Genomic DNA, 27,904 nt, shown 5'->3' with positions numbered 1-27,904 from the left:
GGACCTACAATGGGCACAGGAGCATCAGAGTCTGAGGAACCGCCTTACATCATGTGGATGCATGTGCGTCACTTACCTGAGAAGATAACAGATGCCAAATACACAGGACACCTTAGAGGTAGCCTTGAAGATTAGTCAACGAAATAACCTACCCCAGCCACCAGGGCAAGAAGCCCCGGAGCTGCCGATTCTCATTGTGGAGCTGCTGTTATCTGCAGGAGGTTCTACCAGGATCTCTGTCCTCCTTACCATTCCAGGCTAGTTTTGGACCAACCCTCGACTGTTTAGGTTGATGAGTGTTTAATGCAGGGATAATAAAGTATAGACATCCTGTAACCGGAACAACAAATAACTTTATTTAACAAAGGAAAAAAAAAAAAAAAAAGAAACAGTTGACATGCCCAACGTGAACCCCATGGATCGTTCTGAATCTGATGGCTTCGATGAAAAGTGACCCGATTTGTGAAGAGCACAGATTGGAGGCAAGAGTCAGCGTTCCCAGCAGAAGGTCTCCGATCTGTCCTCCATTAAATAAGACATAAAGATGGCCGATACGAGGGGAGATCAGGACACCAAGACGCCAGCAGAGCTTTGTTTGCTCCCAGGTCCATCTCCGTTCTCCTTGGGTGGCTTCTGGTCATCCTCGCCCATGAGACGGATGTTATGTTTTTCCCGGTACTCGTTCAGCTCGCGCCCCTTGGCCTGCAGCTGTGTGCTCAGCGTCTCAATGATATTATTGATCTGCCGTGAGATTGATTACAGTTACTGCTAATAATGATCTGTGAGACCACAAAGCCCAGCAGGTCGGAGACGAGGAGGACAATGATCCTTACCTGTTCCTTATTGTTCTCTAAAGCTGGAAGAACTTCCTTCACTGTCCGCTCCACCAGCACCCCTCCGACCATACGATAACACTTCCTGCTCTGATCCACGTCCTTCAGAGTGTCAATCACCAGTCTGCGGAGCAGGGAAACAAAGGGTCAACTGAAGTCAACAGACACACGGTGACTTCATTGAGAATGCCACCTCTCCATTCACTGGTGACATCACCGAGATATGTCTACTGTACTCACGTGTGCTCATTCAACTCCATCTCCAGCTCCGCCGCCTTGGATGCTAACCCTCTCTGTTCTTGCCTGAGGCGATTGAACCCGGCCACCACCTGAAGGAGCAGAAATAAAAGGAGATAACGACACTGCAAGCATTTACTGTGACATCACCGCTCTCCACATATAATGATATATTACATCAGTGACATCACCGCTCTCCACATATAGGGGATATATTACATCAGTGACATCACCGCTCTCCACATATAGGTGATATATTACATCAGTGACATCACCGCTCTCCACATATAGGTTATATATTACATCAGTGACATCACCGCTCTCCACATATAGGTGATATATTACATCAGTGACATCACCGCTCTCCACATATAGGTGATATATTACATCAGTGACATCACCGCTCTCCACATATAGGGGATATATTACATCAGTGACATCACTGCTCTCCACATATAATGATATATTACATCAGTGACATCACCGCTCTCCACATATAATGATATATTACATCAGTGACATCACCGCTCTCCACATATAGGGGATATATTACATCAGTGACATCACCGCTCTCCACATATAGGGGATATATTACATCAGTGACATCACCGCTCTCCACATATAATGATATATTACATCAGTGACATCACTGCTCTCCACATATAATGATATATTACATCAGTGACATCACTGCTCTCCACATATAGGGGATATATTACATCAGTGACATCACCGCTCTCCACATATAGGGGATATATTACATCAGTGACATCACCGCTCTCCACATATAGGTGATATATTACATCAGTGACATCACCGCTCTCCACATATAGGGGATATATTACATCAGTGACATCACCGCTCTCCACATATAATGATATATTACATCAGTGACATCACCGCTCTCCACATATAATGATATATTACATCAGTGACATCACCGCTCTCCACATATAATGATATATTACATCAGTGACATCACCGCTCTCCACATATAGGTGATATATTACATCAGTGACATCACCGCTCTCCACATATAGGTGATATATTACATCAGTGACATCACCGCTCTCCACATATAATGATATATTACATCAGTGACATCACCGCTCTCCACATATAGGTGATATATTACATCAGTGACATCACCGCTCTCCACATATAGGGGATATATTACATCAGTGACATCACCGCTCTCCACATATAGGGGATATATTACATCAGTGACATCACTGCTGTCCACATATAGGTGATATATTACATCAGTGACATCACCGCTCTCCACATATAGGTGATATATTACATCAGTGACATCACCGCTCTCCACATATAGGTGATATATTACATCAGTGACATCACCGCTCTCCACATATAATGATATATTACATCAGTGACATCACCGCTCTCCACATATAATGATATATTACATCAGTGACATCACCGCTCTCCACATATAGGGGATATATTACATCAGTGACATCACCGCTCTCCACATATAGGGGATATATTACATCAGTGACATCACTGCTCTCCACATATAGATGATATATTACATCAGTGACATCACCGCTCTCCACATATAGATGATATATTACATCAGTGACATCACCGCTCTCCACATATAGGGGATATATTACATCAGTGACATCACCGCTCTCCACATATAGGGGATATATTACATCAGTGACATCACTGCTGTCCACATATAGGTGATATATTACATCAGTGACATCACCGCTCTCCACATATAGGGGATATATTACATCAGTGACATCACTGCTGTCCACATATAGGTGATATATTACATCAGTGACATCACCGCTCTCCACATATAGGTGATATATTACATCAGTGACATCACCGCTCTCCACATATAGGTGATATATTACATCAGTGACATCACCGCTCTCCACATATAATGATATATTACATCAGTGACATCACCGCTCTCCACATATAGGTGATATATTACATCAGTGACATCACCGCTCTCCACATATAGGGGATATATTACATCAGTGACATCACCGCTCTCCACATATAGGGGATATATTACATCAGTGACATCACTGCTCTCCACATATAGGTGATATATTACATCAGTGACATCACCGCTCTCCACATATAGGTGATATATTACATCAGTGACATCACCGCTCTCCACATATAGGTGATATATTACATCAGTGACATCACCGCTCTCCACATATAATGATATATTACATCAGTGACATCACCGCTCTCCACATATAATGATATATTACATCAGTGACATCACCGCTCTCCACATATAGGTGATATATTACATCAGTGACATCACCGCTCTCCACATATAGGTGATATATTACATCAGTGACATCACCGCTCTCCACATATAATGATATATTACATCAGTGACATCACCGCTCTCCACATATAATGATATATTACATCAGTGACATCACCGCTCTCCACATATAGGTGATATATTACATCAGTGACATCACCGCTCTCCACATATAGGTGATATATTACATCAGTGACATCACCGCTCTCCACATATAATGATATATTACATCAGTGACATCACCGCTCTCCACATATAATGATATATTACATCAGTGACATCACCGCTCTCCACATATAGGTGATATATTACATCAGTGACATCACCGCTCTCCACATATATGGGATATATTACATCAGTGACATCACCGCTCTCCACATATAATGATATATTACATCAGTGACATCACAGCTCTCCACATATAGGTGATATATTCCTACATCACTGCTCTGCTCCCTGTTTGCCTTGCTCCACCATACAGTGGATGATATTCCATGTATAGCAATGCTCTGTTAGGGAGGCCTCCAAGCTGGAGATTCTGCATCATTCCCGACTTATGATCTAATGTCCTGTATAACGATGCACAGCGATGGTCTGCACTGAGGTATAACCCTGTATAATCATGTATGTTCAGGCCAGAACAGCTGGACGCAGGCGGAGGAGGCCATGTGCAGGAGGTAAGTAGACCTGTGTCTCCACCACACAATTATAGGACGTTACAGGAGGTTATGATGCTGCAGGAGGAGACATCAGACATGTGCCTGACACACTGTCTAGAGGGCGGGGCCCCGGGACACGTGACATGCGCGGGCGGCCGGGTCGGTCTGCACACAGTATATATATATATATATATCTATATGTACAGGGGATGAGGCACCTGCTCCGCCGCTATCTGCTTGGCCGCCGCTGACGCCATCTTCCTTCTCTTCTAGCTGAGACTGAGCCGTTGCTCCGCACACCGGAAGCTCTGACAGTCACGTGACTTCCGGTCGCGCTCGCGCAGTCATATTGAGTGAGGGAAAGAGGCGGATGTGGGGCGGGGGGCGGCCGCTGGGGCGCGCAGTCAGCGTCACCGCGGGGTTCTGGTGAGTGACGTCATGTCTTTTCCTTATATATGCGTCTGTGACCCAGAAAGAGGCGGGGTCTGTTTACTCCTTATACAGTATATAGTTTCAAGTCTGTGATGGACCATTAGTCTCAGTGTGGAATGGAGGACTTGCTGGGACTTGTAGTGCGCCAGAAGCTATGTCTTTGTCAGTCGTAATGGACTGAGTGCATAAGCAGGGGCGGGGCCTATAGGCAGGGGCGGAGCTGTAGACAGTTGTCACAATTCTCCGGCATGGGATGTCACATCATCTATTATTAGTGCCCAGCGCTGTACAGGAGGAGCTGTGCTTCTGTGACCGTCTGAAACCGAGCCGTCCCTCTAAGTCCCCCCTCAGTGTAACAAGGACTGTGTCAGTGACATCCCTCTAAGTCCCCCCTCAGTGTAACAAGGACTGTCAGTGACATCCCTCTAAGTCCCCCTCAGTGTAACAAGGACTGTGTCAGTGACATCCCTCTAAGTCACCCCTCAGTGTAACAAGGACTGTGTCAGTGACATCCCTCTAAGTCCCCCTCAGTGTGACAAGGACTCTGTCAGTGACATCCCTCTAAGTCACCCCTCAGTGTAACAAGGACTGTGTCACTGACATCCCTCTAAGTCCCCCCTCAGTGTAACAAGGACTGTGTCAGTGACATCCCTCTAAGTCACCCCTCAGTGTAACAAGGACTGTGTCACTGACATCCCTCTAAGTCCCCCCTCAGTGTAACAAGGACTGTGTCAGTGACATCCCTCTAAGTCCCCCCTCAGTGTAACAAGGACTGTGTCAGTGACATCCCTCTAAGTCCCCCTCAGTGTAACAAGGACTGTGTCAGTGACATCCCTCTAAGTCCCCCTCAGTGTAACAAGGACTGTGTCAGTGACATCCCTCTAAGTCCCCCCTCAGTGTAACAAGGACTGTGTCACTGACATCCCTCTAAGTCCCCCTCAGTGTAACAAGGACTGTGTCAGTGACATCCCTCTAAGTCCCCCCTCAGTGTAACAAGGACTGTGTCAGTGACATCCCTCTAAGTCCCCCCTCAGTGTAACAAGGACTGTGTCAGTGACATCCCTCTAAGTCCCCCTCAGTGTAACAAGGACTGTGTCAGTGACATCCCTCTAAGTCCCCCTCAGTGTAACAAGGACTGTGTCACTGACATCCCTCTAAGTCCCCCTCAGTGTAACAAGGACTGTGTCACTGACATCCCTCTAAGTCCCCCCTCAGTGTAACAAGGACTGTGTCAGTGACATCCCTCTAAGTCCCCCCTCAGTGTAACAAGGACTGTGTCAGCAACATCCCTCTAAGTCCCCCTCAGTGTAACAAGGACTGTGTCACTGACATCCCTCTAAGTCCCCCTCAGTGTAACAAGGACTGTGTCACTGACATCCCTCTAAGTCCCCCTCAGTGTAACAAGGACTGTGTCAGTGACATCCCTCTAAGTCCCCCTCAGTGTAACAAGGACTGTCAGCGACATCCCTCTAAGTCCCCCTCAGTGTAACAAGGACTGTCAGTGACATCCCTCTAAGTCCCCCTCAGTGTGACAAGGACTGTCAGCGACATCCCTCTAAGTCCCCCCTCAGTGTAACAAGGACTGTGTCAGTGACATCCCTCTAAGTCCCCCTCAGTGTAACAAGGACTGTGTCAGTGACATCCCTCTAAGTCCCCCCTCAGTGTAACAAGGACTGTGTCAGTGACATCCCTCTAAGTCCCCCTCAGTGTAACAAGGACTGTGTCAGCGACATCCCTCTAAGTCCCCCCTCAGTGTAACAAGGACTGTCAGTGACATCCCTCTAAGTCCCCCCTCAGTGTAACAAGGACTGTGTCAGTGACATCCCTCTAAGTCCCCCCTCAGTGTAACAAGGACTGTGTCAGTGACATCCCTCTAAGTCCCCCCTCAGTGTAACAAGGACTGTGTCACTGACATCCCTCTAAGTCCCCCTCAGTGTAACAAGGACTGTCAGTGACATCCCTCTAAGTCCCCCTCAGTGTAACAAGGACTGTGTCAGTGACATCCCTCTAAGTCCCCCCTCAGTGTAACAAGGACTGTGTCAGTGACATCCCTCTAAGTCCCCCTCAGTGTAACAAGGACTGTCAGTGACGTCCCTCTAAGTCCCCCCTCAGTGTAACAAGGACTGTCAGTGACATCCCTCTAAGTCCCCCTCAGTGTAACAAGGACTGTCAGTGACATCCCTCTAAGTCCCCCCTCAGTGTAACAAGGACTGTGTCACTGACATCCCTCTAAGTCCCCCTCAGTGTAACAAGGACTGTGTCACTGACATCCCTCTAAGTCCCCCTCAGTGTAACAAGGACTGTCAGCGACATCCCTCTAAGTCCCCCTCAGTGTAACAAGGACTGTGTCAGTGACATCCCTCTAAGTCCCCCCTCAGTGTAACAAGGACTGTGTCAGTGACATCCCTCTAAGTCCCCCCTCAGTGTAACAAGGACTGTGTCAGTGACATCCCTCTAAGTCCCCCTCAGTGTAACAAGGACTGTCAGTGACATCCCTCTAGGTCCCCCTCAGTGTAACAAGGACTGTCAGTGACATCCCTCTAAGTCCCCCCTCAGTGTAACAAGGACTGTGTCAGTGACATCCCTCTAAGTCCCCCTCAGTGTAACAAGGACTCTGTCAGTGACATCCCTCTAAGTCGCCCCTCAGTGTAACAAGGACTATGTCAGTGACATCCCTCTAAGTCCCCCCTCAGTGTAACAAGGACTGTCAGTGACATCCCTCTAAGTCCCCCCTCAGTGTAACAAGGACTGTCAGTGACATCCCTCTAAGTCCCCCTCAGTGTAACAAGGACTGTGTCAGTGACATCCTTCTAAGTCCCCCCTCAGTGTAACAAGGACTGTGTCAGTGACATCCCTCTAAGTCCCCCCTCAGTGTAACAAGGACTGTCAGTGACATCCCTCTAAGTCCCCCTCAGTGTAACAAGGACTGTGTCAGTGACATCCCTCTAAGTCCCCCTCAGTGTAACAAGGACTGTCAGTGACATCCCTCTAAGTCCCCCTCAGTGTAACAAGGACTGTCAGTGACATCCCTCTAAGTCCCCCTCAGTGTAACAAGGACTGTGTCAGTGACATCCCTCTAAGTCCCCCCTCAGTGTAACAAGGACTGTGTCAGCGACATCCCTCTAAGTCCCCCTCAGTGTAACAAGGACTGTGTCAGTGACATCCCTCTAAGTCCCCCCTCAGTGTAACAAGGACTGTCAGCGACATCCCTCTAAGTCCCCCTCAGTGTAACAAGGACTGTGTCAGTGACATCCCTCTAAGTCCCCCCTCAGTGTAACAAGGACTGTCAGCGACATCCCTCTAAGTCCCCCTCAGTGTAACAAGGACTGTCAGTGACATCCCTCTAAGTCCCCCCTCAGTGTAACAAGGACTGTCAGTGACATCCCTCTAGGTCCCCCTCAGTGTAACAAGGACTGTCAGTGACATCCCTCTAAGTCCCCCCTCAGTGTAACAAGGACTGTCAGTGACATCCCTCTAAGTCCCCCCTCAGTGTAACAAGGACTGTCAGCGACATCCCTCTAAGTCCCCCTCAGTGTAACAAGGACTGTGTCAGTGACATCCCTCTAAGTCCCCCCTCAGTGTAACAAGGACTGTCAGCGACATCCCTCTAAGTCCCCCCTCAGTGTAACAAGGACTGTCAGTGACATCCCTCTAAGTCCCCCTCAGTGTAACAAGGACTGTCAGTGACATCCCTCTAAGTCCCCCTCAGTGTAACAAGGACTGTCAGTGACATCCCTCTAAGTCCCCCTCAGTGTAACAAGGACTGTGTCAGTGACATCCCTCTAAGTCCCCCTCAGTGTAACAAGGACTGTGTCAGTGACATCCCTCTAAGTCCCCCCTCAGTGTAACAAGGACTGTCAGTGACATCCCTCTAAGTCCCCCTCAGTGTAACAAGGACTGTGTCAGTGACATCCCTCTAAGTCCCCCCTCAGTGTAACAAGGACTGTCAGCGACATCCCTCTAAGTCCCCCCTCAGTGTAACAAGGACTGTCAGCGACATCCCTCTAAGTCCCCCTCAGTGTAACAAGGACTGTCAGCGACATCCCTCTAAGTCCCCCTCAGTGTAACAAGGACTGTGTCAGTGACATCCCTCTAAGTCCCCCCTCAGTGTAACAAGGACTGTGTCAGTGACATCCTTCTAAGTCCCCCCTCAGTGTAACAAGGACTGTGTCAGTGACATCCCTCTAAGTCCCCCTCAGTGTAACAAGGACTGTGTCAGTGACATCCCTCTAAGTCCCCCTCAGTGTAACAAGGACTGTGTCAGTGACATCCCTCTAAGTCCCCCTCAGTGTAACAAGGACTGTGTCAGTGACATCCCTCTAAGTCCCCCTCAGTGTAACAAGGACTGTGTCACTGACATCCCTCTAAGTCCCCCTCAGTGTAACAAGGACTGTGTCAGTGACATCCCTCTAAGTCCCCCCTCAGTGTAACAAGGACTGTGTCAGTGACATCCCTCTAAGTCCCCCCTCAGTGTAACAAGGACTGTGTCAGTGACATCCCTCTAAGTCCCCCTCAGTGTAACAAGGACTCTGTCACTGACATCCCTCTAAGTCCCCCCTCAGTGTAACAAGGACTGTGTCAGCGACATCCCTCTAAGTCCCCCTCAGTGTAACAAGGACTGTCAGTGACATCCCTCTAAGTCCCCCCTCAGTGTAACAAGGACTGTGTCAGTGACATCCCTCTAAGTCCCCCCTCAGTGGAACAAGGACTGTCAGCGACATCCCTCTAAGTCCCCCTTAGTGTAACAAGGACCCTGTCACTGACATCCCTCTAAGTCCCCCCTTAGTGTAACAAGGACTGTCAGTGACATCCCTCTAAGTCCCCCTCAGTGTAACAAGGACTGTGTCAGTGACATCCCTCTAAGTCCCCCTCAGTGTAACAAGGACTGTCAGTGACATCCCTCTAAGTCCCCCTCAGTGTAACAAGGACTGTCAGTGACATCCCTCTAAGTCCCCCCTCAGTGTAACAAGGACTGTCAGTGACATCCCTCTAAGTCCCCCCTCAGTGTAACAAGGACTGTCAGTGACATCCCTCTAAGTCCCCCTCAGTGTAACAAGGACTGTGTCAGTGACATCCCTCTAAGTCCCCCCTCAGTGTAACAAGGACTGTCACTGACATCCCTCTAAGTCCCCCTCAGTGTAACAAGGACTGTGTCAGTGACATCCCTCTAAGTCCCCCTCAGTGTAACAAGGACTGTGTCAGTGACATCCCTCTAAGTCCCCCTCAGTGTAACAAGGACCCTGTCACTGACATCCCTCTAAGTCCCCCTCAGTGTAACAAGGACTGTGTCAGTGACATCCCTCTAAGTCCCCCCTCAGTGTAACAAGGACTGTCAGTGACATCCCTCTAAGTCCCCCTCAGTGTAACAAGGACTGTCAGTGACATCCCTCTAAGTCCCCCCCTCAGTGTAACAAGGACTGTCAGTGACATCCCTCTAAGTCCCCCCTCAGTGTAACAAGGACTGTGTCAGTGACATCCCTCTAAGTCCCCCCTCAGTGTAACAAGGACTGTGTCAGTGACATCCCTCTAAGTCCCCCTCAGTGTAACAAGGACTGTGTCAGTGACATCCCTCTAAGTCCCCCCTCAGTGTAACAAGGACTGTGTCAGTGACATCCCTCTAAGTCCCCCTCAGTGTAACAAGGACTGTGTCAGTGACATCCCTCTAAGTCCCCCTCAGTGTAACAAGGACTGGTCAGTGACATCCCTCTAAGTCCCCCTCAGTGTAACAAGGACTGTCAGTGACATCCCTCTAAGTCCCCCTCAGTGTAACAAGGACTGTCAGTGACATCCCTCTAAGTCCCCCTCAGTGTAACAAGGACTGTGTCAGTGACATCCCTCTAAGTCCCCCTCAGTGTAACAAGGACTGTGTCAGTGACATCCCTCTAAGTCCCCCCTCAGTGTAACAAGGACTGTGTCAGTGACATCCCTCTAAGTCCCCCCTCAGTGTAACAAGGACTGTGTCAGTGACATCCCTCTAAGTCCCCCCTTAGTGTAACAAGGACTGTCAGTGACATCCCTCTAAGTCCCCCTCAGTGTAACAAGGACTGTGTCAGTGACATCCCTCTAAGTCCCCCTCAGTGTAACAAGGACTGTCACTGACATCCCTCTAAGTCCCCCCTCAGTGTAACAAGGACTGTGTCAGTGACATTCCTCTAAGTCCCCCTCAGTGTAACAAGGACTGTCAGTGACATCCTCTAAGTCCCCCTCAGTGTAACAAGGACTGTCAGTGACATCCCTCTAAGTCCCCCCTCAGTGTAACAAGGACTGTGTCAGTGACATCCCTCTAAGTCCCCCTCAGTGTAACAAGGACTGTGTCAGTGACATCCCTCTAAGTCCCCCTCAGTGTAACAAGGACTGTCAGTGACATCCCTCTAAGTCCCCCCTCAGTGTAACAAGGACTGTGTCACTGACATCCCTCTAAGTCCCCCCTCAGTGTAACAAGGACTGTGTCAGTGACATCCCTCTAAGTCCCCCCTCAGTGTAACAAGGACTGTGTCAGTGACATCCCTCTAAGTCCCCCCTCAGTGTAACAAGGACTGTCAGTGACATCCCTCTAAGTCCCCCTCAGTGTAACAAGGACTGTCAGTGACATCCCTCTAAGTCCCCCCTCAGTGTAACAAGGACTGTGTCAGTGACATCCCTCTAAGTCCCCCCTCAGTGTAACAAGGACTGTGTCAGTGACATCCCTCTAAGTCCCCCTCAGTGTAACAGGACTGTCAGTGACATCCCTCTAAGTCCCCCCTCAGTGTAACAAGGACTGTGTCAGTGACATCCCTCTAAGTCCCCCTCAGTGTAACAAGGACTGTGTCACTGACATCCCTCTAAGTCCCCCCTCAGTGTAACAAGGACCGTGTCAGTGACATCCCTCTAAGTCCCCCCTCAGTGTAACAAGGACTGTGTCAGTGACATCCCTCTAAGTCCCCCCTCAGTGTAACAAGGACTGTGTCAGTGACATCCCTCTAAGTCCCCCCTCAGTGTAACAAGGACTGTCAGTGACATCCCTCTAAGTCCCCCCTCAGTGTAACAAGGACTGTGTCAGTGACATCCCTCTAAGTCCCCCCTCAGTGTAACAAGGACTGTCAGTGACATCCCTCTAAGTCCCCCTCAGTGTAACAAGGACTGTCAGTGACATCCCTCTAAGTCCCCCCTCAGTGTAACAAGGACTGTGTCAGTGACATCCCTCTAAGTCCCCCTCAGTGTAACAAGGACTGTGTCACTGACATCCCTCTAAGTCCCCCCTCAGTGTAACAAGGACTGTGTCACTGACATCCCTCTAAGTCCCCCCTCAGTGTAACAAGGACTGTGTCAGTGACATCCCTCTAAGTCCCCCCTCAGTGTAACAAGGACTGTGTCAGTGACATCCCTCTAAGTCCCCCCTCAGTGTAACAAGGACTGTGTCAGTGACATCCCTCTAAGTCCCCCCTCAGTGTAACAAGGACTGTGTCAGTGACATCCCTCTAAGTCCCCCTCAGTGTAACAAGGACTGTGTCAGTGACATCCCTCTAAGTCCCCCTCAGTGTAACAAGGACTGTGTCAGTGACATCCCTCTAAGTCCCCCCTCAGTGTAACAAGAACCCTGTCAGTGACATCCCTCTAAGTCCTCCTCAGTGTAACAAGGACTGTCAGTGACATCCCTCTAAGTCCTCCTCAGTGTAACAAGGACTGTCAGTGACATCCCTCTAAGTCCCCCCTCAGTGTAACAAGGACTGTGTCAGTGACATCCCTCTAAGTCCCCCCTCAGTGTAACAAGGGCTGTGTCAGTGACATCCCTCTAAGTCCCCCCTCAGTGTAACAAGGACTGTCACTGACATCCCTCTAAGTCCCCCCTCAGTGTAACAAGGACTGTGTCAGTGACATCCCTCTAAGTCCCCCTCAGTGTAAAAAGGACTGTCAGTGACATCCCTCTAAGTCCCCCCTCAGTGTAACAAGGACTGTGTCAGTGACATCCCTCTAAGTCCCCCCTCAGTGTAACAAGGACTGTGTCAGTGACATCCCTCTAAGTCCCCCCTCAGTGTAACAAGGACTGTGTCAGCGACATCCCTCTAAGTCCCCCCTCAGTGTAACAAGGACTGTCAGTGACATCCCTCTAAGTCCCCCTCAGTGTAACAAGGACTGTCAGTGACATCCCTCTAAGTCCCCCCTCAGTGTAACAAGGACTGTGTCACTGACATCCCTCTAAGTCCCCCCTCAGTGTAACAAGGACTGTGTCAGTGACATCCCTCTAAGTCCCCCCTCAGTGTAACAAGGACTGTCAGTGACATCCCTCTAAGTCCCCCTCAGTGTAACAAGGACTGTGTCAGTGACATCCCTCTAAGTCCCCCCCTCAGTGTAACAAGGACTGTCAGTGACATCCCTCTAAGTCCCCCTCAGTGTAACAAGGACTGTGTCAGTGACATCCCTCTAAGTCCCCCTCAGTGTAACAAGGACTGTGTCAGTGACATCCCTCTAAGTCCCCCCTCAGTGTAACAAGGACTGTGTCAGTGACATCCCTCTAAGTCCCCCCTCAGTGTAACAAGGACTGTGTCAGTGACATCCCTCTAAGTCCCCCTCAGTGTAACAAGGACTGTGTCAGTGACATCCCTCTAAGTCCCCCCTCAGTGTAACAAGGACTGTGTCAGTGACATCCCTCTAAGTCCCCCCTCAGTGTAACAAGGACTGTGTCAGTGACATCCCTCTAAGTCCCCCCTCAGTGTAACAAGGACTGTGTCAGTGACATCCCTCTAAGTCCCCCCTCAGTGTAAACAAGGACCCTGTCAGTGACATCCCTCTAAGTCCCCCTCAGTGTAACAAGGACTGTGTCACTGACATCCCTCTAAGTCCCCCCTCAGTGTAACAAGGACTGTGTCAGTGACATCCCTCTAAGTCCCCCCTCAGTGTAACAAGGACTGTGTCAGTGACATCCCTCTAAGTCCCCCCTCAGTGTAACAAGGACTGTCAGTGACATCCCTCTAAGTCCCCCCTCAGTGTAACAAGGACTGTGTCAGTGACATCCCTCTAAGTCCCCCCTCAGTGTAACAAGGACTGTCAGTGACATCCCTCTAAGTCCCCCCTCAGTGTAACAAGGACTGTGTCAGTGACATCCCTCTAAGTCCCCCTCAGTGTAACAAGGACTGTCAGTGACATCCCTCTAAGTCCCCCCTCAGTGTAACAAGGACTGTGTCAGTGACATCCCTCTAAGTCCCCCTCAGTGTAACAAGGACTGTGTCACTGACATCCCTCTAAGTCCCCCCTCAGTGTAACAAGGACCGTGTCAGTGACATCCCTCTAAGTCCCCCCTCAGTGTAACAAGGACTGTGTCAGTGACATCCCTCTAAGTCCCCCCTCAGTGTAACAAGGACTGTGTCAGTGACATCCCTCTAAGTCCCCCCTCAGTGTAACAAGGACTGTCAGTGACATCCCTCTAAGTCCCCCCTCAGTGTAACAAGGACTGTGTCAGTGACATCCCTCTAAGTCCCCCCTCAGTGTAACAAGGACTGTCAGTGACATCCCTCTAAGTCCCCCTCAGTGTAACAAGGACTGTCAGTGACATCCCTCTAAGTCCCCCTCAGTGTAACAAGGACTGTGTCAGTGACATCCCTCTAAGTCCCCCTCAGTGTAACAAGGACTGTGTCACTGACATCCCTCTAAGTCCCCCTCAGTGTAACAAGGACTGTGTCACTGACATCCCTCTAAGTCCCCCCTCAGTGTAACAAGGACTGTGTCAGTGACATCCCTCTAAGTCCCCCCTCAGTGTAACAAGGACTGTGTCAGTGACATCCCTCTAAGTCCCCCCTCAGTGTAACAAGGACTGTGTCAGTGACATCCCTCTAAGTCCCCCCTCAGTGTAACAAGGACTGTGTCAGTGACATCCCTCTAAGTCCCCCTCAGTGTAACAAGGACTGTGTCAGTGACATCCCTCTAAGTCCCCCTCAGTGTAACAAGGACTGTGTCAGTGACATCCCTCTAAGTCCCCCCTCAGTGTAACAAGGACTGTGTCAGTGACATCCCTCTAAGTCCCCCCTCAGTGTAACAAGGACTGTGTCAGTGACATCCCTCTAAGTCCCCCCCTCAGTGTAAACAAGGACCCTGTCAGTGACATCCCTCTAAGTCCCCCCTCAGTGTAACAAGGACTGTGTCAGTGACATCCCTCTAAGTCCCCCCTCAGTGTAACAAGGACTGTGTCAGTGACATACCTCTAAGTCCCCCCTCAGTGTAACAAGGACTGTGTCAGTGACATCCCTCTAAGTCCCCCCTCAGTGTAACAAGGACTGTGTCAGTGACATCCCTCTAAGTCCCCCTCAGTGTAACAAGGACTGTGTCAGTGACATCCCTCTAAGTCCCCCCTCAGTGTAACAAGGACTGTGTCAGTGACATCCCTCTAAGTCCCCCTCAGTGTAAAAAGGACTGTCAGTGACATCCCTCTAAGTCCCCCCTCAGTGTAACAAGGACTGTGTCAGTGACATCCCTCTAAGTCCCCCCTCAGTGTAACAAGGACTGTGTCAGTGACATCCCTCTAAGTCCCCCCTCAGTGTAACAAGGACTGTCAGTGACATCCCTCTAAGTCCCCCTCAGTGTAACAAGGACTGTCAGTGACATCCCTCTAAGTCCCCCCTCAGTGTAACAAGGACTGTGTCAGTGACATCCCTCTAAGTCCCCCTCAGTGTAACAAGGACTCTGTCAGCGACATCCCTCTAAGTCCCCCTCAGTGTAACAAGGACTGTGTCAGTGACATCCCTCTAAGTCCCCCCTCAGTGTAACAAGGACTGTGTCAGCAACATCCCTCTAAGTCCCCCCTCAGTGTAACAAGGACTGTGTCAGTGACATCCCTCTAAGTCCCCCTCAGTGTAACAAGGACTGTCAGTGACATCCCTCTAAGTCCCCCCTCAGTGTAACAAGGACTGTGTCAGTGACATCCCTCTAAGTCCCCCCTCAGTGTAACAAGGACTGTGTCAGTGACATCCCTCTAAGTCCCCCTCAGTGTAACAAGGACTGTGTCAGTGACATCCCTCTAAGTCCCCCCTCAGTGTAAACAAGGACCCTGTCAGTGACATCCCTCTAAGTCCCCCCTCAGTGTAACAAGGACTGTGTCAGTGACATCCCTCTAAGTCCCCCCTCAGTGTAACAAGGACTGTGTCAGTGACATCCCTCTAAGTCCCCCTCAGTGTAACAAGGACTGTGTCAGTGACATCCCTCTAAGTCCCCCCTCAGTGTAACAAGGACTGTGTCAGTGACATCCCTCTAAGTCCCCCCTCAGTGTAACAAGGACTGTCAGTGACATCCCTCTAAGTCCCCCTCAGTGTAACAAGGACTGTGTCACTGACATCCCTCTAAGTCCCCCCTCAGTGTAACAAGGACTATGTCAGTGACATCCCTCTAAGTCCCCCTCAGTGTAACAAGGACTGTCAGTGACATCCCTCTAAGTCCCCCTCAGTGTAACAAGGACTGTCAGTGACATCCCTCTAAGTCCCCCCTCAGTGTAACAAGGACTGTGTCAGTGACATCCCTCTAAGTCCCTCTCAGTGTAACAAGGACTGTGTCAGTGACATCCCTCTAAGTCCCCCCTCAGTGTAACAAGGACTGTGTCAGTGACATCCCTCTAAGTCCCCCTCAGTGTAACAAGGACTGTGTCAGTGACATCCCTCTAAGTCCCCCCTCAGTGTAACAAGGACTGTGTCAGTGACATCCCTCTAAGTCCCCCTCAGTGTAACAAGGACTGTGTCAGTGACATCCCTCTAAGTCCCCCCTCAGTGTAACAAGGACTGTGTCAGTGACATCCCTCTAAGTCCCCCCTCAGTGTAACAAGGACTCTGTCAGTGACATCCCTCTAAGTCCCCCTCAGTGTAACAAGGACTGTGTCAGTGACATCCCTCTAAGTCCCCCCTCAGTGTAACAAGGACTGTCAGTGACATCCCTCTAAGTCCCCCCTCAGTCTAACAAGGACTGTGTCAGTGACATCCCTCTAAGTCCCCCCCTCAGTCTAACAAGGACTGTGTCAGTGACATCCCTCTAAGTCCCCCCTCAGTGTAACAAGGACTGTGTCAGTGACATCCCTCTAAGTCCCCCCTCAGTGTAACAAGGACTGTGTCAGTGACATCCCTCTAAGTCCCCCTCAGTGTAACAAGGACTGTCAGTGACATCCCTCTAAGTCCCCCCCTCAGTCTAACAAGGACTGTGTCAGTGACATCCCTCTAAGTCCCCCCTCAGTCTAACAAGGACTGTGTCAGTGACATCCCTCTAAGTCCCCCTCAGTGTAACAAGGACGGTGTCAGTGACATCCCTCTAAGTCCCCCTCAGTGTAACAAGGACTGTCAGTGACATCCCTCTAAGTCCCCCTCAGTGTAACAAGGACTGTGTCAGTGACATCCCTCTAAGTCCCCCCTCAGTGTAACAAGGACTGTGTCAGTGACATCCCTCTAAGTCCCCCTCAGTGTAACAAGGACTGTCAGTGACATCCCTCTAAGTCCCCCCTCAGTGTAACAAGGACTGTGTCAGTGACATCCCTCTAAGTCCCCCTCAGTGTAACAAGGACTGTGTCAGTGACATCCCTCTAAGTCCCCCCTCAGTGTAACAAGGACTGTGTCAGTGACATCCCTCTAAGTCCCCCTCAGTGTAACAAGGACTGTGTCAGTGACATCCCTCTAAGTCCCCCTCAGTGTAACAAGGACTGTGTCAGTGACCCTCCTGGTATCTGCGCAGGTTCCAGAAGATGTCGTCCTCGGCAGAAGCCCCGAAGCCGCTTATCGCCGTCTGTCAGATGACGTCCACCTCGGATAAAGAGAAGAATTTCTCCACGTGCTCACGGCTCGTCCAGGAGGCCGCCGCGCGCCGCGCCTGCGTGGTCTTCCTCCCCGAGGCGTTTGATTATATCGGCAGCAGCACAGAGGAGACCCTCAGCCTAGCGGAGACCCTACAGGGGGACCTCATACAGCGCTATAGTGGCCTGGCCAGGTGAGAACCCTGATTTACGGAGGCCGGGCATCTCACTGTTTAGTGTTGGCTACTCCAGTCACATTCAAAGCTGCATTCACAATCCATATTCTCCAGTCATGTCTAAAGCTGCATTCACAATCCATATACTCCTATGTCCACATCTGCATTCACAAGTCATATACTCCAGTCATGTCCAAAGCTGCATTCACAATCCATATACTCCAGTCATGTCTAAAGCTGCATACAGTTCATATACTTCAGTCATGTCTAAAGCTGCATTCACAAGTCATATACTCCAGTCATGTCTAAAGCTGCATTCACAATCCATGTTCTCCAGTCATGTCTAAAGCTGCATTCACAATCCATATACTCCTATGTCCACATCTGCATTCACAAGTCATATACTCCAGTCATGTCCAAAGCTGCATTCACAATCCATATACTCCAGTCATGTCTAAAGCTGCATACAGTTCATATACTTCAGTCATGTCTAAAGCTGCATTCACAAGTCATATACTCCAGTCATGTCTAAAGCTGCATTCACAGTTCCATTGTGGGCTGTCTTTCTACAGGGATTGCGGCGTCTGGCTTTCTCTCGGAGGATTTCATGAGAAGGGATCCGACTGGGACAAGGATCGGAGGATCTCCAACTCCCACGTCATCCTGGACGCTGCAGGTAGAAACTCTACTGCCGGATACTGAGATCTACTCTCATCACATCCAGAGCCGCACTGCACTGTGGTTGTACGATGCGTGCAGCTTTGGATGTGTGTGGAGGAATGCTCAGTATATCCTGTGCCTTTGTGTTTTGGGGCAGGACACGTCATATCCGTCTATCGTAAATCCCACCTGTTTGATGTGGAGCTGCAGAGTGGCATCACCCTGAGGGAGAGCGCATTCACCGTCCCCGGAGCTGAAATCGTACCACCTGTCAGCACCCCGGGGGGGAAGGTAAAGAGAGGACAATGGCAGGCCTAAACTCCGAGCAACACAGTCACTACTGCTGCACCGGGGGGGATCTCCCCGAATGGCGTCCCTCCAAGCCAAACCTCACAGGGACACAATACTGGTCACAGCTGAAGGGTTGTTACAGTTACATGCCGTCTAAACTCTGTCAGGCTGATCTCACAGGGTATTGTAACAAACCCTCAGCTGGGAGAAGTATTAGGTGTAACCATTCACTGGCAGCAAGCAGAGGCGTTGAAAAATAAAGATAATCAAAGGTTACATAGGAGTGCTTCTTGGATTCTTCTGTAGGTTGGTCTCGCGGTTTGCTACGATCTGCGGTTTCCAGAGATGTCTTTGGCGTTATCCAGGGAAGGAGCGGAAATTCTTACGTACCCCTCGGCCTTTACCGTTACCACTGGACTGGCGCACTGGGAGGTCAGTCTGATCAGGAATGCTTCAGTGCTTAGATACAGTGTGATACTCATCCCATCCTCTACCCCGCAGGTGTTACTGCGAGCCCGCGCCATAGAAAACCAATGCTACGTGGTGGCAGCGGCACAGACTGGTGCTCACAACCAACGCAGAACGTCCTTTGGCCATGCCATGGTTGTAGATCCGTGGGGGGCGGTCATAGCGCAGTGCACAGAGGGGACGGGAACGTGCTATGCGGAGATCGACCTGCTGTATCTGCAGCAGGTGCGGAGGGAGATGCCGGTACGGAGTCACCGCCGCCCTGACCTATACAGCTCCATCACCCAGAAGACACCAGCTGAATAATACACCAGTATAATAATGGACACCGAGCACGTTATGATTGGCGACCGTAATCTGTGCACAGGATGAATGGAGACGAAATAAATGGATTTCTTGATTTCAAATTGGACTTAAATTTCTGTAGGGGATGGTACAAAGGGATCTCCTACACCTGAGCTTATCGCACCCCTAGAGCTGGCTGTGATTTGTATAACCTCTATCATACTGCCCCTATGTACCAGAATTAGGGATGAAACATTTGAAGTCGATTCGCATAATACTTAGTTTGAATACTGTACGGAGTATTAGAATGTATTGGCTCCTATGAGCCCAAGATATTACTTCACGAAGTCTCATAAATCAATTTCTACTGTAAAAAAACATTTCCTGAACAAGAGTTCAGTTCCAAGGTACCACGTATATAACACTGCTCCTATATACAAGAATATAACCACTATAATACTGCCCCTATATACAAGAATATAACCACTATAACACTGCTCCTATATACAAGAATATAACCACTATAATACTGCCTCCTATGTACAAGAATATAACTACTATAATACTGCTCCTATATACAAGAATATAACCACTATAATACTGCTCCTATATACAAGAATATAACCACTATAATACTGCCTCCTATGTACAGGAATATAACTACTATAATACTGCCTCCTATGTACAAGAATATAACTACTATAATACCGCTCCTATATACAAGAATATAACCACTATAATACTGCTCCTATATACAAGAATATAACCACTATAATACTGCTCCTATATACAAGAATATAACCACTATAATACTGCTCCTATATACAAGAATATAACTACTATAATACTGCTCCTATATACAAGAATATAACCACTATAATACTGCTCCTATATACAAGAATATAACTACTATAATACTGCTCCTATATACAAGAATATAACCACTATAATACTGCTCCTATATACAAGAATATAACCACTATAATACTGCTCCTATATACAAGAATATAACTGCTATAATACTGCCTCCTATGTACAGGAATATAACTACTATAATACTGCTCCTATGTACAAGAATATAACTACTATAATACTGCTCCTATGTACAAGAATATAACTACTATAATACTGCTCCTATGTACAAGGATATAACTACTATAATACTGCCTCCTATGTACAGGAATATAACTACTATAATACTGCTCCTATGTACAAGAATATAACTACTATAATACTGCTCCTATATACAAGAATATAACCACTATAATACTGCCTCCTATGTACAGGAATATAACTACTATAATACTGCCTCCTATGTACAAGAATATAACTACTATAATACCGCTCCTATATACAAGAATATAACCACTATAATACTGCTCCTATATACAAGAATATAACCACTATAATACTGCTCCTATATACAAGAATATAACCACTATAATACTGCTCCTATATACAAGAATATAACCACTATAATACTGCTCCTATGTACAGGAATATAACTGCTATAATACTGCTCCTATGTACAAGAATATAACTACTATAATACTGCCCCCTATGTACAAGAATATAACTACTATAATACTGCTCCTATGTACAAGAATATAACTACTATAATACTGCTCCTATGTACAAGAATAGAACTGCTATAATACTGCCTCCTATGTACAAGAATATAACTACTATAATACTGCCTCCTATGTACAAGAATATAACTGCTATAATACTGCTCCTATGTACAGGAATATAACTACTATAATACTGCCTCCTATGTACAAGAATATAACTACTATAATACTGCTCCTATGTACAAGAATATAACTACTATAATACTGCTCCTATGTACAAGAATATAACTACTATAATACTGCTCCTATGTACAAGAATATAACTACTATAATACCGCCTCCTATGTACAGGAATATAACTGCTATAATACTGCTCCTATGTACAAGAATATAACTGCTATAATACTGCTCCTATGTACAAGAATATAATTACTATAATACCGCCTCCTATGTACAAGAATATATCTACTATAATACTGCTCCTATGTACAAGAATATAACTACTATAATACTGCTCCTATGTACAAGAATATAACTGCTATAATACTGCCTCCTATGTACAAGAATATAACTGCTATAATACTGCTCCTATGTACAAGAATATAATTACTATAATACCGCTCCTATGTACAAGAATATAACTACTATAATACCGCTCCTATGTACAGGAATATAACTACTATAATACTGCCTCCTATATACAAGAATATAACTGCTATAATACTGCTCCTGTGTACAGGAATATAACTACTATAATACTGCCTCCTATGTACAGGAATATAACTACTATAATACTGCCTCCTATGTACAAGAATATAACTGCTATAATACTGCTGCTATGTACAAGAATATAACTACTATAATACTGCTCCTATGTACAAGAATATAACTACTATAATACTGCTCCTATGTACAAGAATATAAATATTATAATACTGCCTCCTATGTACAAGAATATAACTACTATAATACTGCTCCTATGTACAAGAATATAAATACTATAATACTGCTCCTATGTACAAGAATATAAATACTATAATACTGCCTCCTATGTACAAGAATATAACTACTATAATACTGCTCCTATGTACAAGAATATAACTACTATAATACTGCTCCTATGTACAAGAATATAAATACTATAATACTGCCTCCTATGTACAAGAATATAACTACTATAATACCGCTCCTATGTACAAGAATATAACTACTATAATACTGCTCCTATGTACAAGAATATAACTGCTATAATACTGCTCCTATATACAGGGATATAACTGCTATAATACTGCTCCTACGTACAAGAATATAACTACTATAATACTGCTCCTATGTACAAGGATATAACTACTATAATACTGCTCCTATATACAAGAATATAACTACTATAATACTGCTCCTATGTACAAGAATATAACTACTATAATACTGCTCCTATGTACAAGAATATAACTACTATAATACTGCCCCTATGTACAAGAATATAACTACTATAATACTGCCTCCTATGTACAGGAATATAACTACTATAATACTGCTCCTATGTACAAGAATATATCTACTATAATACTGCTTCTATGTACAAGAATATAACTACTATAATACTGCTCCTATGTACAAGAATATAACTACTATAATACTGCTCCTATGTACAAGAATATAACTACTATAATACTGCTCCTATGTACAAGAATATAACTACTATAATACTGCCTCCTATGTACAGGAATATAACTACTATAATACTGCTCCTATGTACAAGAATATATCTACTATAATACTGCTTCTATGTACAAGAATATAACTACTATAATACTGCTCCTATGTACAAGAATATAACTACTATAATACTGCCTCCTATGTACAGGAATATAACTACTATAATACTGCTTCTATATACAAGAATATAACTACTATAATACTGCTTCTATATACAAGAATATAACTACTATAATACTGCTCCTATGTACAAGAATATAACTACTATAATACTGCCTCCTATGTACAGGAATATAACTACTATAATACTGCTTCTATATACAAGAATATAACTACTATAATACTGCTTCTATATACAAGAATATAACTACTATAATACTGCTCCTATGTACAAGAATATAACTACTATAATACTGCCTCCTATGTACAGGAATATAACTACTATAATACTGCTCCTATGTACAAGAATATATCTACTATAATACTGCTTCTATGTACAAGAATATAACTGCTATAATACTGCCTCCTATGTACAAGAATATAACTACTATAATACTGCCTCCTATGTACAGGAATATAACTACTATAATACTGCTCCTATGTACAAGAATATAACTACTATAATACTGCTCCTATGTACAAGAATATAACTACTATAATAATGCTCCTATGTACAAGAATATAACTACTATAATAATGCTCCTATGTACAAGAATATATCTACTATAATACTGCATCCTATGTACAAGAATATAACTACTATTATACTGCCTCCTATGTACAAGAATATAACTACTATAATACTGCTCCTATGTACAAGAATATAACTACTATAATACCGCTCCTATGTACAAGAATATAACTACTATAATACTGCTCCTATGTACAAGAATATAACTACTATAATACTGCTCCTATGTACAGGAATATAACTACTATAATACTGCCTCCTATGTACAAGAATATAACTACTATAATACTGCCTCCTATGTACAAGAATATAACTACTATAATACTGCTCCTATGTACAAGAATATAACTACTATAATATTGCTCCTATATACAAGAATATAACTACTATAATACTGCTTCCTATGTACAAGAATATAACTACTATAATACTAGCTCCTATGTACAAGACTATAACTACTATAATACTGCCCCTATGTACAAGAATATAACTACTATAATACTGCTCCTATGTACAAGAATATAACTACTATAATACTGCTCCTATGTACAAGAATATAACTACTATAATACTGCTCCTATGTACAAGAATATAACTGGTATAATACTGCTCCTATGTACAAGAATATAACTACTATAATACTGCTCCTATGTACAAGAATATAACTACTATAATACTGCTCCTATGTACAAGAATATAACTACTATAATACTGCTCCTATGTACAGGAATATAACTACTATAATACTGCCTCCTATGTACAAGAATATAACTACTATAATACTGCTCCTATGTACAAGAATATAACTACTATAATACTGCTCCTATGTACAAGAATATAACTACTATAATACTGCTCCTATGTACAAGAATATAACTGGTATAATACTGCTCCTATGTACAAGAATATAACTACTATAATACTGCTCCTATGTACAAGAATATAACTACTATAATACTGCTCCTATGTACAAGAATATAACTACTATAATACTACTCCTATGTACAAGAATATACCTACTATAATACTGCTCCTATGTACAAGAATATAACTGCTATAATACTGCCTCCTATGTACAGGGATATAACTGCTATAATACTGCTCCTACGTACAAGGATATAACTACTATAATACTGCTCCTATATACAAGAATATAACTACTATAATACTGCTCCTATGTACAAGAATATAACTACTATAATACTGCTCCTATTACAAGAATATAACTACTATAATACTGCTCCTATGTACAAGAATATACCTACTATAATACTGCTCCTATGTACAAGAATATAACTACTATAATACTGCCTCCTATGTACAAGAATATAACTACTATAATACTGCCTCCTGTGTACAAGAATATAACTACTATAATACTGCCTCCTATGTACAGGAATATAACTATTATAATACTGCTCCTATGTACAAGAATATAACTACTATAATACCGCTGCTACAGTGGCATGTTTGGGCACCCCTGGTCACAATTATTGGTACTGAGAACAGTTAAGCAAGTTGAAGATAAAATGATCTCCAAAAGGCATAAAGTAAAAGTTGAAAAACATTTTTCAGCATTTTAAGCAATATCAGTGGATTATTTTGGTTTTGCACAATTTTAGAGTGAAAAAAAGGAAAAGAGAACGTTGCAATAGTGTGAGAACCCAAGGAGATTTGAGGGCTCAAATAACTTTTTGACTGAGGTCTCAGACCTTAAAGGGGTTGTCGGGGTTCAGAGCCGAACCCGGACATACCCATAATTTCACCCAGGCAGCCCCCCCTGATGTGGGCATCAGAGCATTTCATGGGCAGGGCAAGGGCTCTTTTATTTACAATAACACACTGCCGGGCGGAGGCTTTAACTGCTCCGATGCTCAAGTCAGAGGGGGGGGGGGGGGGGGGGGGGGGGCATGCCTGGGTGAAAATGGGGATATGTTCGGGTTCAGCTCTAAACCCGGACAACCCCCTCTAGTCGCCTGTTAGGGTTAAAACTTGTTCTAAAGGTGATGAAACTTTCAAAGCTTTATTAATACCCAGACTCCTCAATCCTTGTCCTACAGAACAGCAGCCATAGGTTCTCCTGAATAGCTGAGGCACACAAAGCAGGAGAAGGCGAGAAGATACAAGAGCTGGAAGACCAAGACATCTGCTTATAGGATTGCTAGAAAGGCAAATCAGAAAACCCGCTTGACTGCAAAAGACCTTCAGTAAGATTTAGCAGACTCTGGAGTTGTGGTACATTGTTCTACTGTTCAGCAACACCTGCACACACATGACCTTCATCCTCAGCACAAAATTCTGCAAAAGAACATCTAAACAAGCCTCGTGCATCCTGTGGACTAATGAGGGTAAAATAGAAGTCTCTGGCCACAACGAGCAAAGGTATGTTGGGAGAAAAAAGGGCCCAGAATTTCATGAAAAGACGACCTGTCCAATCATACTTGGGGGTTGTGTTGCAGCCGATGGCACGGGGAACATTTCGCGGGTAAAGGGAAGAAGGGATTCAATGAAATTCCAGCAAATTCTGGAAACAAACAGAACAACAACTGTAAAAAAAACTGAAACTGGGATGGCCTCTACAAATAGATAATGATCTTAAAAGGGGTTCTGCAGTTTTTTTAAACTGATGATCTATCCTCTGGATAGATCATCAGCATCTGATCGGCGGGGGTCCCGGGTAGCTGTTTGAGACGGCAGTAGCGCCGGCAGCCTTCTCGCTGTTTACCGCAGGCCCAGTGACATCACGACTAGTATCATTGGTCTGGGCGGGGCTAAGCTCTGTTCACTTGAATGGAGCTTAGCCCCACCCAGGCCATTGATAATAGTCGTGACATCACTGGGCCTGCAGTAAACAGCGAGAAGGCTGCCGGCGCTACTGCCAACTCCACTGCCTTCTAAAACAGCTGATTGGTAGGGGTCCCGGGAGTCGGACACCCGCAGATGATATATCCAGAGGATAGATCATCAGTTTAAAAAAACTGCAGAACCCCTTTAAACATAACTCAAAATCCACAACTGACGACCTCAAACAGCGCCAGCTGGAGGTTCTACCATGGTCCTCACAGCCCCCCGATCTGCTAAAGGTTCTACCATGGCCCTCACAGTCCCCTGATCTGCTAAAGGTTCTACCATGGCCCTCACAGCCCCCTGCAGGTTCTGCCATGGCCCTCACAGCCCCCTGCAGGTTCTGCCATGGCCCACACAGTCCCCTTAAGGTTCTGCCATGGCCCACACAGTCCCCTGAAGGTTCTGCCATGGCCCACACAGTCCCCTGAAGGTTCTGCCATGGCCCACACAGTCCCCTGAAGGTTCTGCCATGGCCCACACAGTCCCCTTAAGGTTCTACCATGGCCCTCACAGTCCCCTGAAGGTTCTACCATGGCCCTCACAGTCCCCTGAAGGTTCTACCATGGCCCTCACAGTCCCCTGAAGGTTCTACCATGGCCCTCACAGTCCCCTGAAGGTTCTACCATGGCCCACACAGTCCCCTGAAGGTTCTGCCATGGCCCACACAGTCCCCTGAAGGTTCTGCCATGGCCCACACAGTCCCCTGAAGGTTCTGCCATGGCCCACACAGTCCCCTTAAGGTTCTGCCATGGCCCTCACAGTCCCCTGAAGGTTCTACCATGGCCCTCACAGTCCCCTGAAGGTTCTACCATGGCCCTCACAGTCCCCTGAAGGTTCTACCATGGCCCTCACAGTCCCCTGAAGGTTCTACCATGGCCCTCACAGTCCCCTGAAGGTTCTACCATGGCCCTCACAGTCCCCTGAAGGTTCTACCATGGCCCTCACAGTCCCCTGAAGGTTCTACCATGGCCCTCACAGTCCCCTGAAGGTTCTACCGTGGCCCTCACAGTCCCCTGAAGGTTCTACCGTGGCCCTCACAGTCCCCTGAAGGTTCTACCGTGGCCCTCACAGCCCCCTGATCTGCTGAAGGTTCTACCATGGCCCTCACAGTCCCCTGAAGGTTCTACCATGGCCCTCACAGTCCCCTGAAGGTTCTGCCATGGTCCTCACAGTCCCCTGAAGGTTCTGCCATGGTCCTCACAGTCCCCTGAAGGTTATGCCATGGTCCTCACAGTCCCCTGATCTGAACATCATTGAAAATCTGTGGATAGACCTCAAAAGAGCAGAGCATGCAAGACGGCTCAGAATGTCACAGAAGAATGGAGGAAAATTCCTCAAAGGAGCAGAGTAGGGCTGCAGTAAAACGATTATTTTAGAAGTATTCTATTGATTATTTTTACAATTAATCGAGTAATCTAATAAGAAAAAATTAATAGACAGTTTTCTTATATAAAAACTCATCAGACCCCTACACCCTTCGCCCCCCCCAGTGTGATCAGCCCAAGTGCATCAGATCCCCCAGCTCTCCCCCACCCCTTGTGAAATCGTCTCCCCCCCGCTCCTCCTGACACCCAGAGTGCACAGCGTTATTGGTTGCTATGACGCTGTGCACTCCGGGCGCCCGGCCTTAGTCTCACCATCTTACCTTTCCAGCGGGGGGCGCCGCCGACACTCCATCGTTCCCTGCTGCTCTGCGTCTGACGTCACACAGCGCATCAGGTCGCGGCGTGCGTACGTCAGGAGGTCAGTGCGGCGCGGGAACATGGACGCGCTGTGGAGTGTCCGGAGGCCCCCTGCTGGAAAGGCGAGTATTGCGGGAGACCACAGAGCAGGAGTAATAGCAAGCGCTCCATGGTCACGTGACACAAACGAATCCTCGATGCCAAAAATGTGCAGAGGATTTTTTGGTGTCGAATTACTCGACTCCATCAAGTAATCGTTTCAGCCCTCGAGCAAAGTGTGTAAGACGGCCCAGG

General features: G+C 46.4%; 2 protein-coding genes across 2 annotated transcripts; one reads left to right on the top strand and one right to left on the bottom strand.

Moving 5' to 3' along the window:
* Positions 1-333: 333 nt before the first annotated feature.
* On the bottom strand, positions 334-4,421 carry PFDN2 (prefoldin subunit 2). Its single transcript, XM_044272027.1, has 4 exons — positions 4,274-4,421; positions 1,074-1,162; positions 834-957; positions 334-741 (listed from the first exon to the last, which is right to left on the bottom strand). Exons 1-4 carry the CDS (start codon positions 4,310-4,312, stop codon positions 565-567), a joined length of 429 nt encoding a protein of 142 aa, XP_044127962.1. The 5' UTR covers positions 4,313-4,421; the 3' UTR covers positions 334-564.
* Positions 4,372-19,227, top strand: NIT1 (nitrilase 1). The gene is made up of 6 exons (XM_044272026.1): positions 4,372-4,481; positions 17,163-17,414; positions 17,969-18,072; positions 18,214-18,347; positions 18,654-18,779; positions 18,849-19,227. Exons 1-6 carry the CDS (start codon positions 4,426-4,428, stop codon positions 19,119-19,121), a joined length of 945 nt encoding a protein of 314 aa, XP_044127961.1. The 5' UTR covers positions 4,372-4,425; the 3' UTR covers positions 19,122-19,227.
* Positions 19,228-27,904: the final 8,677 nt, after the last annotated feature.

This window comes from Bufo gargarizans, chromosome 11, assembly GCF_014858855.1.
Source record: "Bufo gargarizans isolate SCDJY-AF-19 chromosome 11, ASM1485885v1, whole genome shotgun sequence".
NCBI classification, from domain to species: Eukaryota; Metazoa; Chordata; class Amphibia; order Anura; family Bufonidae; genus Bufo; species Bufo gargarizans.
This window is presented reverse-complemented; position numbering and strand designations above follow the sequence as displayed.

Excerpts from the sequence above, each read along its gene's own strand:
- PFDN2 (XM_044272027.1), bottom strand. The coding sequence starts at position 4,312 with ATGGCGTCAGCGGCGGCCAAGCAGATAGCGGCGGAGCAG. Across the intron at positions 1,163-4,273 it reads AGCAGATAGCGGCGGAGCAG|GTGGTGGCCGGGTTCAATCG; the intron begins GTGCCTCATCCC and ends CTGCTCCTTCAG. Across the intron at positions 742-833 it reads TAGAGAACAATAAGGAACAG|ATCAATAATATCATTGAGAC; the intron begins GTAAGGATCATT and ends ATCTCACGGCAG.
- NIT1 (XM_044272026.1), top strand. The coding sequence starts at position 4,426 with ATGTGGGGCGGGGGGCGGCCGCTGGGGCGCGCAGTCAGCGTCACCGCG. Across the intron at positions 4,482-17,162 it reads AGCGTCACCGCGGGGTTCTG|GTTCCAGAAGATGTCGTCCT; the intron begins GTGAGTGACGTC and ends GTATCTGCGCAG. Across the intron at positions 18,073-18,213 it reads CGTCATCCTGGACGCTGCAG|GACACGTCATATCCGTCTAT; the intron begins GTAGAAACTCTA and ends GTTTTGGGGCAG.